A 15,073-nucleotide genomic window follows, 5' to 3' on the forward strand; every position below is an offset into this window, starting at 1 on the left:
GCAATCGCTTGCCGGGAAGCAAACGGCAGTGAATCGTTGAGCTACCTATGATGTAGAAACTACCACAGATACAGGAATCGTGAAGGGTGGTTGTGACGGATGGAGGATTTCTTGTCATCTATCAACAACAAACAGTACAAGATCTCGCCAATATCATTCTAAATTCCAACTCTATCTACACATTTTAGACCAATCACGACAAATGGAAACAGCAGAAGGGCGCGGAGAGGTGTGCAATGGCGGTTTCCCCAGCCACATAATTCTCGGAAACAGGACTTTGTTGATAGGAAGTCGCGCCCAAAGGAACCAAAACTGCCCACGTGTCTCCTCGAGGTAGTGAATCGAACTGAACACGAGCCCAGACGTACGGTACGGGAGTTCAATTGACTCGCGAGGGGGGTATGGGCCAATGGTCATTTCCCTAGACAATCACAGCTGGAACACCTGTTCATTAGGTGCATTGCGCAGAAGCGGATTAGGTTGTCAGGTCGCAGGAAGAAGCAGTTACCATCCAAGTTGAGAAAGCATTCATCATGGTGAGTTTCACTTCCAGTCTTTCCGACAAAGCTACCTAGATTTTAGTAGTTTGCCTATGGATGATGGCTGTGATGATGGAGATGGCGTATAATCGGCCTTGGACGGCAGTGTAAGTGTGTTTGGCTTGTCTGTATGCCCTGTCTTCGTGCAGGCATCCGGTGTAGCAGTTTCCGACGAGGTCAAGGCCGCTTGGAATGACATCAAGCTGGGCAAGAAGGTCCGTTACTACCTTCTCAAGCTCAGTGATGACTTGAAGGAGATCATTGTTGAACAGAAGGAGGCTGACAAGTCAAAGGGCTTCGACGACTTCGCCTCCATGCTTAAGGCCAACTTCATCAACAACTGCCGATATGCTTTCTTCGACTTGAACTTCAAGAACAGCGAGGGAATCGAGAAGGACAAGCTCGTCTTCTTCTGCTGGTACGTCTTTAGTACTTTCGCAAAGGAGCGTAATGATTCGAATTGGCTGCTTGCCTCTTTAAATGTCCTGCATTATATACCCCGGTTGTTTGTATATTTTGTATTGTTTTTTTAGTACTCTTTCCTAACAAATGATCGCCGAAGTGGAAACCAATAATTCGTTCTTTTTGGCAATGTTATTCCATTTCCTGACCAGTCTTTTTCTTGTTCTGTTTGCCATTTGTGCTGCAGGGCACCCGACAGCGCCAAGATCAAGGAGAAGATGTTGTACGCTTCCTCCAAGGACGCCCTGAAGAAGGAACTCAGCGGTGTTCAGGTCGAGTACCAGGCCACCGGCCCCGATGAGCTCGAAGTAGGAGACATTCTCGCAAAGTGCGACCGGTAACCAGCATACCACAACTATTACAGACTCTTATTCTTACTATAAACTTGCAAAACCTGCATAGAACACAAAATATTTAAATCCAATGGTCCAATGGTTCTCTTGTCGTCTCGAGTGTCTGATCTCGTTTGTAATGTTGCTTGCAGGCAACGCATCTTTGTGGTTTGAATGCATGCTTTGGGGAAGGGACGTGGTCATCACTGCATGTACATATAAATTGTATCTTGTTTGTCTGCGGTCTGGCATTTTCAAGACATCACACATTTGTCCAGTAATTTATTGTTTGTGAATGTCGGAGTGTCCACACACTCGGTTTCCGTGTGAGCCAAGTCTCCACTGGCTGTACATCCGCATGGGCATCCGGCCATTGTTTGCTGCTGTACACATTGGATAGGTATAATGTATTCACAGTCCACTACAGTAATTGTGTTGAACCAGACTTTCTAGAACGGGTCTTCATTGATTTGATGCGTCCACCGAAGGGAGAATGATGAATCCAGGGTTCGTATGATCTTGGGACTTCTTATTTCTTAGATTGCCATGGGCAAATCATTGCCCTTGCCTGCCCTCATGCGCTTGTCAACGTAATGCTGCATTATGCAGATTCAGCTTGAAGTTCCAGTTTCACTGTTTCCTGATACCGCAGACGACCTCCTTTTTTGATCTATCACAGCCCCAATCAGGCTCCGTGTGGGAGATGTTAGATGCATATTGCAAGTAGTACAGTTTTAGACTTAGTCCAGGCTACACTACTGTTATACAGGCGGTGGGCGTTCATGCTGTCCACATAGAAAAGCTTTCGTAGACCTACAGCTTTATCCAACATGGAAGTACAGTCATGTACACACATTCGTCGTACAAACTCATGATCAGGTACGACTTTGTAGTACATTACTCACTATTTTTCAACATCATTATTGTACTCTTTTCTTGCACATTCGTGGATCGATATCGCGGGTTTTATGCAAATAATTCTCGAAAACGTAGAAATTTGCCCGTTTGCGGAGTCGCGGCCGGCCTGTACCGCGTAGACTACTGCCGTACTGGCTCGGGTGTACGAGTACTGCATGCATGCTAGCTGCAAGCGCGCTGTGGGGGCAGACCAGACAGCAGACGGTGGTCAGTGACATTGTAGTTTGCAGCTGTTTGTCTACAACTGTTTTACAAGAGACTGATTTCATGCAGTTCTGTTGCGTTGAGTGTTGCAGTCGTCAAGTAGTTTGTAGGATATGCAGTTGGTTGATGCCATTTTGCAGAATTCTCCCCAACTTTACGCTGTGGGTGTGTAGGACGATTGGAATAGTTTGCCCGCATAATATTAGTTTCGGCGAAGTGTGCTTTTCAACACCCCGATCCAGTCCCACTCTGTCAACTCCTGGTCACTTCCGAAACGAGGTACCTTTGTGGTTTGGGAACTTGAGAAGGAGTGAGGCACTAGCCATGGCGTCCTCGCCCGAACCAGCGCCCGGAATGGGAGTATTTGTTGTGGTGAATGGAGACGAGGACCACTGCAGACCTGATGGAATTCGGTGAGTACTGGAAATATGGCCACGTGTGTGCGACTTGGCAGCCTTTTGGTTTGTCTTTGTATTTTATGGATTCTCCGCAGGCCGTAGCCTAAATCGAGGGAGTCTCCGTCATTTCTTGTAAAATATAGCTCGAAAGATGCTGCTAAGCGTTTCTCAGTGCCTTCCAATGTGTGCAGGTGGTTGCTTGGAAAAAGGTACTCAGAACTATTCGTGGCTGAATGATAATTTTATTTGAATGTCCATTTGCGGCAGCATTTCTCTGCTATTCCATTGCCTGTGAAAATACAAATCTACACAACGTCACAAGCGCCATGTGGAGATATCACGAATTCTATACAGGCAGTTGAATGTTTGCCACAAGATAATGTCGAATGTCGCCTGGGAGAATAACTTTCCTGCTTTCACTGGCACTTGTGTATCAGTGGTGTACGGGTGGTCAGTGCTTGTAAGCGATTTCATACTCTGATGCACCAACTTCCTTCTGAAATAAGAAGTGCAGGCGCCAATAGCAGAAATGGAATCCGGAATGGTCAAGCTCGTCACAAGTCCTCTCTTCCAACTCTGGAACCTCCTTTACCAGAGGAAGAGGGGTTGAGATAGCGGGGACGAATGCAATCTTGGTCACGAGGTATCATGCCAGAGGATTTGCCATTGCAGCGTCAACCGAGATTGTGGAGCTACTAAATTTCTGCATTACTGTATAGCAGGAAATTTTCGGACGGAAATGTTTTCGGACAAAGCCGAATTTCGACATTTCGTACGGATTTTATTTTCGTCCAATGGTGCATGCTAAATGCACTTGTTTGCTTGCGGTACGCATGTATAGTGTACATAACTTCACAGGAACAAATTTTAGTACGGAATTAATTTTAGTACAAAAGAGGGCGTGTACGAAATCGTACGAAAATAAATTCCGTCCGAAAATTTCCTGCTATACAGTATCTAAGTAGCACGCCTGGGTTAGCAGGACATGTCAATAAGCCTGGGCCTGTGCTGGCTTTTGGAGGACTCAGGTCATGCAGACCGAATCCACCCAAAAACATAGTGTCTCCGGTCAGAATATGCCTCATTTCGAGAAGTACAAGGGGAGAGATATGCATGTGTATATCAGGGTTCTCGCCAAAGCGAAATATTGGGGCGCTGCGCTCTCCTTCACTGTTGACTGCCCCCGTTTTCTAAATGAATGCGCCACCCATCAGAGTGCGAGCGCTACCTTTTTATATGCATGGTAACTTACATATGTAGTAGCACAACACAAAATGGCGGTAAAAATCACAACATTTTGGGTCCGATGTCCCCCCCCCCCCTTCACTTTTTGTTCTGGCTATAACCCTGTATATTCTGTAGTGTGACTACACGCAGCCAGGCACTGTTGCCGTGGGAACGCTAGCAGATCTGGCCGCACTCCGGAAAGTACTAAGTATGCGATAATCATGTGAAGTGACTGGTGAAATCCCTGCTGAAAATGTGCCCGGTGATTTCAATAAGCGCCCATTCTGCAGAGCTACGCAAATTACGCGGGAAAAGGCCAAATGTGTGATTATGCACGCGGCCGTGTAATCCTATATTCAAAACCGCCATGCCAAAATACATGTATAGGATGTCAGTGTGTCTTTGTTTCCCCTTGTGTGGATTTTTTTGGAGTACGCTTGCATTGTGTGTCGCACTGTGCTGTCGGGGAATTTCTCCGTTCTGAACCATTTCTCCTGCTTTCTGTCCTCAGATGTGGCCGCAGTTATGTAGTAACGCCGTACAATACAGTATGATGCAGTTCTGCTGTACACTCCAGTGATACAATATGATGCAGTGTGCTGCTTTGATACAACACAATACAGTACAATGCACTGTGCAGTAATGCAATCATCATACATTGGCTATGTCTCAACTTGTAAGAAGAACTGCAGAGCAGCAGTTACATATGCCCACCATGGCCCTACACAGTCTGGGTCAATCAAGGTCTTCGTCAAACTAGAAGAACAATGATCAACTACTTGTACACTGTGAATAATGCCTCGCATGGCTATTCAGAACCAATGTTGCAGTCGGCCCTACACTGCCAGCCTTACTTTACGTGCTTTCTCTCCCGTGATCCCCAACTTTCTATGAATGCTTGAATGAACTTGCTCAGTCATGTTGGCAACGAATGCCGCCCAAACAATTGTTTTGCAATCGGTGGACCGGAATGAAAGGTACTTGTACAACCAGGTGCAACGTAATGCCAAGGAAGACGGAACCCCACGGCGTCCCACTGATCCCCCGGAGTAATTCCAATTTAAATAAATAGCAAAGCGCATGCCATGTGCATGGGCCCAGGGGACTCCCCCGTCACCTCATCTGCAAAATCATCTGCGTGCCCGGCTGAACGTGGCTCAATTTTAGCCGATGTGCTCACTGCCTTTCGCGTAAAATTATAATGGACATCTTGTGCGTCGCTAATGCCGGAAAATGTGTTGGTAACACCTGAAGTTGAACACTCCTTTATGTGATGTTGGAGCTGTAGGCAATGGGTATATGTACATTCTGATATAAGAAAAAAGAAGAGGAGAAACCAATGTATCCCGAACGCCTCTGCATATTCACAATCTATATAATACGATAACTAACGCTTGCCATGTATAAGCGATTCTTTGGGTAAGTAAAGGAGGTGACTGCATGTGTGGTGCCTGTTGGAAGAGTATGGTCACAACCTATTAGCTCTCGGTAGTGTCTGTCAAACATGTGGCATTTGGCACCTGCGATATGTGACGTTCATATCGGGTGTCATTTGCGGAATTGCTTTGCTGCTAACCAGCTGCTGCTGATTTCCATTTCAAAGTCTAAACCTGTGGAACATGCTCAATGCCATCCTACACTGCTATCAACTTGTGATCTTTGGTCGTTGCCACTCCGCACAATTCCAGCCGTTTAGGGGCCGTCATGAGTTCTCTGGAGCAGAGGACGTTTTCTTTACTCTTTGTCCCGGTGGCTTTCATGAACCCGTCCTTGCCATGTGTTTGTATGTGTGTTTACTGATGTAGATCCTTCTTTCATGATCGAATCGGGCACTGTCGAATTGTGACAAGTTCGAGATCTTACAGCAATGAGAAAACATTTGTGACACTGGAGTTTTCCAGCCCCGGCCACTCTCGTCAGGCAGTTGAACAGTAAGCCTAAGAGTCACATCCCTTTCTTCTTCTTCTTGTCCAGATCACACGATTTGTTTATACATGTACGTGCTGCGCAATCAGTCAAGGAACTCCACCTTTTCAAAGAAAACTTGTTTCTCCCGCAGAACACACGCACGCACACACATGACAAAAATCGGCTCAGCGCCAAAACATGTTTTGACTGGAATACATGTTTCATATTGGGAGTCTCCATTTAATATTAGGGAGGTTTCGCTCCACGTAATTACGTGTGAAAATCCGTATGTCGTACACGCTGGAGAGCAAGGGCAGCTTTCATACGTAAATCTCTCTACGGATTTCCGTAGGAAAGCTCTTTCCTACGTTGGGTCCTCCGTAGGACTTTTTGAAATATTTTTCGCGCTTTCCAGATTTATCCATGGCAACGTTCAAGCCGTGTGAAATGCAAGGTACATACCACGTGGAAAACAAAATGGAAAGCGCGGTTTCGGTTTGTGGTGTATGCGGTGGGCACATGCAGTCTCCAAAGCAACAAGGCATGATTGGTAGTCGTGGAGAAATCACGTAGAGCGAAACACAACAGCGCTGATTTTTACGTATGAAAATTACGTGCAGTTCCTACGTTATTTTCATACGCAATTCCGTAGAGCAAAAGATCAGACGTGCTCAGTGTCTGCTCCAGCGCCGGGTGAGCCGGGTAATCCACCCGGTTGGGCGGCGCTTGGACCTGGTTGAAAATATAGTACCGGGTCACCTGTGACCCGGCTGGTACTTTACACTTTCACACTTTGAAAGGACTGACTACATGGCTTGTATGTGTCAGATACTTCTTCTTCTTTCGTAATTTTCTAATTCCTGTCCTCTCTTTTCTAAATGCGGCTTATCCATTCGCCTTTATATCATTGGGCGTAGTTCCCGTTTATTGTCCGAATTAAAATTAACCAAGCAACCAGAGCATGTGACTCAGCTGGTAAGACAGCACCAAGTACATGTGTACCCGGCTCCAACCCGGTTGAAACGGTTGCGCCAGGTACACGTGCACCTGGCTGTCCTACAATCCTAGAGCAGACACTGTTGCCATGCTGGATTGTGCTCATTTTATCCATGTGCATACCTGCACTGGCATGTATTGTGCACAGCAGCGCATGCGTTGGTTCAACACCGTATTTTGACATAATTACACAGTCAACTTTGCATATAACGACACTCGGCGGGGCATCAGAAAAGTGTCCTTATTTGCGAAGTGTCGCTATACCCGAAGTCTTATTATATGTATACAGTTAGAATGGACTTTGCTCTGGGAATGGAAATTCTGTCGTTATTCGCGAATTGTCGTTATATCCGCAGTCGTTTTTCGCGAAGTTGACTGTACGCTCGAGTCGCTTCACAGATAGAAATTCAACAGGGGCGGAAATTAAGGGGGGGGGGGGGGGGGGGCAACGCCGAACGGTACTTCAACTCCCAATCGAACTCACATGTGAAGTGCGCCTCATTCTGGTGTTCAAACGTTTCACCGTTTCAAACTTTCACAAACTTTCACAAACATTGCATGCTAACTTAGCGCCTACACAATGAGCTCCGAAGACAACTGTGCATGGTGTATGCGGCACACTTGACTAGTATCTCCTCAGCTCAAATGTGTGGATCTCCCGCGGCATCTTAAAAAAAAAAAAAACATACACATGTAGTCCTGGGGTTACTGAGTTGAGTGATCTTGACCTGCGACACCGCGAGACATTGTTCCTGGATCAAATAGGCTCCAGACTGATTCTTCACAGCCACCTCGGACCAGGACCATTCAACTCTGCTTCAAAAACTCTTTGGATTCTGGAGCTTTCATTAGACACCCTTTGCAAACAACGGCAACGCTATTTTTTTTACGGTTCTCTTACCTTGATCACTCATATAGCGTTGAAGCTGCAGCGTAAACATGTTACGGGGCTGATTTATTGTTGTGACAAGCGGTACAATTTTTGGCCAAATTTTGCGTAGTGCGTACCCATTTCACCTTGTATCAAGTACATGGCGCCATAAATGGTTGTACCGCGCGAAATAAAAGCTATTAGAGAGGTTCCGCATAACGTAATTACGTTAGAAAAAAACGTAGTCGATCTACGGAAAGTCTTACGTACCGTATTTTCCGGGGTATAAGCCGCACTTTTTTTCGCTAAAAATCGGACCAAAATCGCCCCTGCGGCTTATACACCGAATATGCTTGCGCGAATGAATGCTTAGCATACACAGTATGCATGCTGACGTCATGTGACATGTCATTCGACTCAGCTTCGCGCCTGTGTTGCTGATCAACATCAGTGGCAGCGAGACTGAAGATAGTGCAGATGACATGGAGTGATCTGTAGTCAACACAGCAATACACCAACATCTCTGCAGCAACCTGTGGTGCACTAACACTTCATAATCTGATCTAACATGGTATTTAGCTCCATAACCATAATAAATTTGTAGAAAGGCCATTTGTCAATGAGTGTGAAAAATCTTGGTTTGTGGGTGCGGCTTATACTCCGAATACCAACTTTTAGTCAATATTTTGCCTCAAAAAGGGGGGTGCGGCTTATACCCCGGTGCGGCTTATACCCCGGTGCGGCTTATACCCCGGAAAATACGGTAAACTGCATGCGCATCTGGGTTCCGCCATACGGAGTTTTCAAATCACATAGCTGCCCTTGGCAACTCCGAACGCGACAGTGTACGACCAGATCGACCTGGGGAGAGAGTCATAAATTTGTACCCCAATCCACTTACGGACCAGCTACGTTATCAGAGCCCTATCTACGTACTCTCCGTAGACAACTTTCCGTAAGTGGAGTGCATCGGGAATGACCTGGCAGGTGCTGGGCCTGGGGCAGGCTGCGTGCAAACTCGCGAATTCACGGGTTTTTCCCGCCCACTGACGTAAAGTTGCTCAACTTTACGTAGTGCGGAACCTCTCTATTCTCATGGCAACAGCGTACTAAAATTAGTGTGCATCAGGGAGTTGTAAAATATTTTAAGACTCCCTGGTGTGCATCTTGCTAAAGGTCAAACCCAAATCTCGGTTTTTTCCCCTTACGGTAATACTGTTACAACATAACTTCTTTTTTTTTGCTAGGGGTGTCTATTTTCGTGTGAAGTTTCCCTGTAGCAACCCTGATGGCTACTGTCTTTGCTGAATTAACAAGCTATGATATTGTGTGATGATTGTACCGGTAGTAAGCGAAAATGGAGTTCTGTGGTACAACTTACAATCTTTTATCTTTATGAACTTTTCTTTCACCTGTAGATTTGGCAATTACAAAATCCATGGCTGCCATACGTCGGTTACGTTCTTCAAGAGTCGCAATGCTCCTGCGGGTCCTGGTGGCCGTGGGCAATTCAACAATGGCTTCCGCGGAGGCCGAGGTGGCGGAGGCCGTGGTGGACGGTTCCCAGGCAATCGGGGTTTCGGTGGCGGAAACCAGGGACAATGGAATCACCAGCAGCAGGCGGGTGGTATGAACCGTCGCGGCCGGAGCTTTGGAGACTTACAGGGTGAACGGATGCGAGGGATGTCACCTAACGCCGCAGCACGGTTCATTGAGCAACGATTGGCGGAGAAAGAAAAACGGCAGAGTGGGTATAAAGGAGAAACGGGCGATTCCTACTCGTCAAGAAACAACGACCGATCTGCCTCGCGCTCTCGATCACGGTCTCCAGATGACGACTATAACCGCCGCTCCAGCTCGCGGGAGTATCGCAGGTCTAGCTCGCGTGATTATGCTTCCAGATCAAGATCCCCTTCCAGAAGCCGCTACTCGCACTCCCTTTCGCCCCGGCGGAAACGTAAGAGCTCCTGGCGCTCAATGTCTAGGTCAAGGAGCCGTTCCCCTGTACAACGATCGCCAACACCAGACCATGTTCTTGACCAAGCTGTGGCTACAGATGATGATAATGTAAGCAGATTTATTTGCGGACAGTAACGATCGTGTGGTCGTTTATCTTGGGTTTTCAGATCCTACTACTTGGTTTTCCTGCTCTTTACTTCATTATTGCTGTTGTTTGTGATGACACCACTGTTTCTAGTGGCTTGTGGCAGCTTTGATAAATGCGGTCCTTTGTCAACTGTGCTGTCTGACCGACTGTTGTTTTTTTTGCTTTTTCTTCTTCTTTTCTTCGTCTTTTCACTGTTGCACTACATGTATTCTCGCTGATGGTGGCTCTGCATTGCCGTTGCACACATCTACTGTGGAATTTGAAATGATACATGCGAATACCAGGAGTATTTTCTGTAATGAACTACTAATGATTATTACAGGGTGCTACTAATGATTTTCATTTTTTGCATTTTTTTGCATTTTTGTATCTGATCGCAGGATCGTCACCGCTCCCGTCATCAGCACGCTGATGATAGCGAGTCGGACAGTGGCAGGAGGCGCCGCAACCGCAAGCACCGCAAACATCGTCATACCAAGTCCGAAGCGGCCGACATCGTAGTGCCGAGTGAAGCATACAACGTAGATGAATACGCTGAGGAAGAGGCTCTCGCTGAGCCACAGCAGGTGTGTTGGTAGTTCTGTCAGTTGCTGCAGCCCAGTGGCAACAGTCACTGCCATCGATGCTAAACTAGCAGTGGTGTGTTGTGCCATGAGGCTGGATGCACTTATCCTGTTTTTACTAATACAGTACTACCATAGATCCATTGTTCTCGTCACATCAGTCAGTCACTAGGGAGGTTTAGTCCCACGTAACGGATACGGGAACATGGGTGGTACGCGTAAAGCTCATGCACGTTTGCAATGTTGCTTTTAGTCACAAGGAACAAACAAAAGCCTGAAGAGGAAGGCCCAAACTTGAAAAAACAGACGAAGCTTCGAAGCTCATAGAATATTTTGATTTTGTGCTTCGGAAACTTCTTTAGCTGAGTACCCCCACAGCTTGCACAATGCGCTCTATTCTGATTTTCCCCCGCGTTCTGGCGGAACGTGGGTGATCCTCCATACACGTTATGTTGGGAATCAGAAAACGTCTGTACGTGGGTCACTGAGTATCACGTGATACACACGCGTCAAGTACACACGAATTACATGGGACTAAACCTCCCTACTGATAAATGCACTGCATGGAAAGTCACACTTCTTGTCAGACACGAGAAATCACAACCGATGTACAGTGAGTATCGTTTATAAAGTGACCGGGTGTAACGATATACCGGCTATAATGATCGAACTCGCCAAAATCAAATCACAAAAATACAGCTAAAAATAATATCACTATACACACTATTATCGGCTATACCGATATATCGCTTATTGTGATGGGCTTCAGGAAGCAAACCATATCAAATGCACAGGAAAATATCGTATATACTGATCAAGAGTGATGATCACAAAACAATTGTTCTTCAAATTTAGTTCATTTCTTCCAAAACTGATCCAGTGTTGCCTGGATGCATCTGGCAGCAGACGTGATTGAGAGAAAAATTCTTCCCTGTATGCTGTAAGCAGCCACATGTACACTTGGCTGCTTTTCATGCATTTTCCAGCGTGTACGCATCATTTCATGCATAGTCATGTGCCATGTGTCAGTCATACATGCAAATCGGCTATAGTGATGCACCGGATATAGTGATAAATCATCGAAAATCAAAGGGGCACGTTATATCCACTATTTACTGTACATGTACATGTACATGTACAGTGCTGCTCAATGAAATCCGATAGCGTGAGTCAAGTTCGCGCCTTGCAGCACTTCGCAGACCAGTGCCCGCAGGTCTAAGGCTGCGCAGCGCCCTCCCGCATACTGTAAGACATGTTATTATAACGAGTCGCAAATTTAACGATTGTCCAAAAGTCATAGATTTTATGCACTGGCATTGCCCCATTCCATTCCAATTCACAGTGATCGTGGCTGGGCTTTAATCTTACGTTTCTGCTCCTTTGCTTTGCTTCTTTTGTTCGTTTGCCAATAGGAAATTTCACCAGAGGAGATGGTAAGAGACTTGTCGTGTACTGTGCACGTGCATCTGCCTCTGTGAATGATTGTGTTGGCATCGTGTGGTCATGTAGCTGTATGTTCATGGAACTGTCAATGGCTCATGGTTTGTGTCCTGGTGTAATTGATATGTACTGTGTGTTCGCGGGTGTGTGTGTGTGTATGTGCATTGCACCTTTTGTTTTCCTGCTCCAAGGTATTGGAATTACCCATGCCCAGTGGGAACTTCCCTACAGTAACGCAGAAGCTTCTTGACGCGAAGCGGGAAGGTCTGGAACAGGTAAGAAATTGCCCTCTTTAGCTGCAATGCTTCGAAGCAGTTCCACAATATGCTCCACTGCGCTTCTGTGCTTTTGGTATTGACAAGAGTACATAACCCCCCAGAGTGTGCAACTCCACTATGGGTGCTGTCCCGACAGAATTTCAAGTTGACCTCATTTTGATGATGCAATGCGCACTGTACACGGATTATCAGACGAATCCGGAACCTGTGGTTGACCAAAGCCGATCGATCCTGTACAAATTATTGCAAAGAAAAACGTGTGATGCGTTGACACCTGTACACATGTTGTAAATCACTGGTGCAAGGAGCATTGCGTCATAAATAATGGCGTCAACTTGAAATTCTGTCGGGACAGCAGGGTATGTGGGAGTTGCACACTCTGGGGGGTTATGTACTCTTGGTATTGATTGAGTAGTACTCTTTCAAGATGTGATCCCTGCTTCTTCGCATAATCCGTTTCCATATCCTAACTGTGCGCAATGCTATGTCAGTAGTTTCAATCAGGTGGCGAGCTCTTCCACAGTAGCCTCGTGTGCCTCTCTGTGTTGTGGCTCTGGCTCTGTTCACTTTGTCTGGCTGCGGTATAGTTTCTTTAAATTGTTCCCTTTCATGCTGTTCGTGCAGGAGTTCAATGCTGACGTCTCCACCATAGTATCGGTGACGAATCTGCTAATTGGGTGAGTGCAAAGTTTTTCAGAGGACACTTCCTTGTGAGCCATTTTACATTTATAATAGGACTCTTCCCACAATTTTGAATGCAATGAAGCCTAAGTCTTACGAAGTCCCCAGTGTAGTAAACTCCTGAGCTAGGGTTTACCAACATCTTTATTTACAAGACAAACAACAGAACAGCTAGTAGAATGGTCCGAACAAAGAAGTGAAGTGAGTAGAGCTACCACAAGCCACATACATGTATGCCCGAGTCCCCAAGTACTCGTCCGTGTATGGAAGGATGGAAAGTATGGCGCGTGCGTGGGTACAAAGGGGTGCATTCATGCGGGGTTCATACAGACGTGTGAAAGCAGCACTGCAGAGTTCATGCAGAGGTGTGAAAGCAGCTCTCACGCACAGTTATGAATTCAAGAGAGAGACAGAGAGAAAGCTATGTACAGTTATGAGTATCATTACGCTACACCCAGCAGCTGTCCCCATGTTCCTGTGTTCATTGCGATTACTAAACTCACTTTACTAAAATTAATGGGATTGTGATTGCGTCAGAGTGTACATGTACCCACATGTCAGAGACTTTCATTGTGACTACTAAATTCACTCTGCAAATCATGATTGCTCAGTACATCCCGGTATACACATGTCAAGACTGAGCATCATCGGAGGAGAACCCTGCACCTGACCTCTCGTCACAAAAAAAATGCAACAGATCCTTCTGCTCTCCGAAAGCGCAGCATCACCAAGCCAAAGGGGTGTACATGTATTTTACGACTCCCACTTCAATTGAAACCCAATGTATCTATTTCCAGTGGTTCTCTTGCGGATGACTATAAATTATATTCCCTGAATATGGGATTGGCTGAGCTCTTCATGTAAACCCCGTCCCGTGTCAAAAGAAACAAACAAAAAAAGAAAAGGCTGTCGCTTGCACAAACCATGGCAAAGTTTATGTACCCGTATCTGAGTGCTTTCTCCACTTGTGTAGAGCATACAAAATATGGTACAGCTGTCATGGCCCTTCAATTACTTGACACAATCTTTATTACTGTTGTACTTTGTTCTGTCTCTGTTGCTGTTCAGACAAGACAAGTCATTGCAGAGTGGCCTTCAGGCAGCTGTGAGGGGCTGTATTCGAGACATCAGTGATCGATATGTGGATGAGTTTGAAACCTTCACCAAGGCCAATGTGCCGGCATGAGAAAACCCTAGCGGAAATTTGTTTGTGTCTACACCTACTGAAGACGTTCCTCTGTCATCGTACGCTAACACCAGCATCTGCATGCCACGCTCACACACTGAGCGACCAGTTGGGAAACAGGAGGGTGCGTCCACTTGTCTTACGTCCTGTGGCGTACCGCTTGCATAGCACCATACCACTAGGTGTTGGCGTCGGGTGTGCTGCCTTCGGTACATGCAACAACGTAATGAGACTACTACGTTGTAAGGAATCTCGACACAGCTCCTTTGCTAGGAATCTCGACAGAGCTCCTTAGTTAGGAATCTCGACAGAGCTCCTTTGTTAGGAATCTCGACAGAGCTCCTTTGCTAGGAATCTCGACAGAGCTCCTTTGCTAGGAATCTCGACAGAGCTCCTTTGCTAGGAATCTCGACAGAGCTCCTTTGCTCTTATACATACTGTATTATAGCGTTTTATTTGTTTATATTGCCCCTTTTTTATTGCAGCCACTTGTATTTGACTTTGCTTGAGTCTTGAACGGCGTATTGAAGTCACACGTTAGTGGAGTAACCGTTCGTGTTGCTTTTCTCCCTCTCGCTCTCTCCCCACCTCTGTCTTCCTCTCCCTCGAGGAACCACTCGTGTTGCCCCCCCCCCCCCCCCCACCCCCTCTCTGTGTGTTTGAATGTGCCCTTCATGAAATGCCCGCTAGTTCACTGTGCATGAACTGGTCCGTTTTTGTTTTGTTTTTCTAATTAATTTTCTTCTCTCTGCTGTATCCTATACTGGATGCTTTTCAGTGCTGTATCCATGTATCTACCATGATCATCTACCCTTCATTAGCCCTTCCTGGCCTGCAGTGCTGGTATCTTTGTCTTTACTCAACATGCACAGTCTCTGTCTGTATTCATTGCTACTTTGCAATTTGGTACAAATCTGTTTTCCCCTGGCCCTGTGAGTCTTCATCAGGCCGGGAGTCGTAAAA

At 46.2% G+C, this 15,073-nt stretch overlaps 2 protein-coding genes across 2 annotated transcripts; both read left to right on the forward strand.

Moving 5' to 3' along the window:
* Nucleotides 1-403: 403 nt before the first annotated feature.
* Nucleotides 404-1,425, forward strand: LOC135828573 (uncharacterized). The gene is made up of 3 exons (XM_065341012.1): nt 404-536; nt 689-957; nt 1,189-1,425. Exons 1-3 carry the CDS (start codon nt 534-536, stop codon nt 1,340-1,342), a joined length of 426 nt encoding a protein of 141 aa, XP_065197084.1. The 5' UTR covers nt 404-533; the 3' UTR covers nt 1,343-1,425.
* Nucleotides 1,426-2,512: 1,087 nt separating this feature from the next.
* Nucleotides 2,513-15,021, forward strand: LOC135828563 (uncharacterized). Its single transcript, XM_065341002.1, has 9 exons — nt 2,513-2,868; nt 4,592-5,499; nt 5,886-6,011; nt 9,274-9,922; nt 10,343-10,528; nt 11,938-11,958; nt 12,157-12,240; nt 12,868-12,920; nt 13,993-15,021. The coding sequence occupies exons 2-9, from the start codon at nt 5,480-5,482 to the stop codon at nt 14,108-14,110; spliced, it is 1,257 nt and encodes a 418-aa protein (XP_065197074.1). The 5' UTR covers nt 2,513-2,868; nt 4,592-5,479; the 3' UTR covers nt 14,111-15,021.
* The last annotated feature ends 52 nt before the right edge of the window (nt 15,022-15,073 follow it).

The sequence above is a fragment of the Sycon ciliatum genome, chromosome 1 (genome assembly GCF_964019385.1).
Source record: "Sycon ciliatum chromosome 1, ocSycCili1.1, whole genome shotgun sequence".
Taxonomy (NCBI): domain Eukaryota; kingdom Metazoa; phylum Porifera; class Calcarea; order Leucosolenida; family Sycettidae; genus Sycon; species Sycon ciliatum.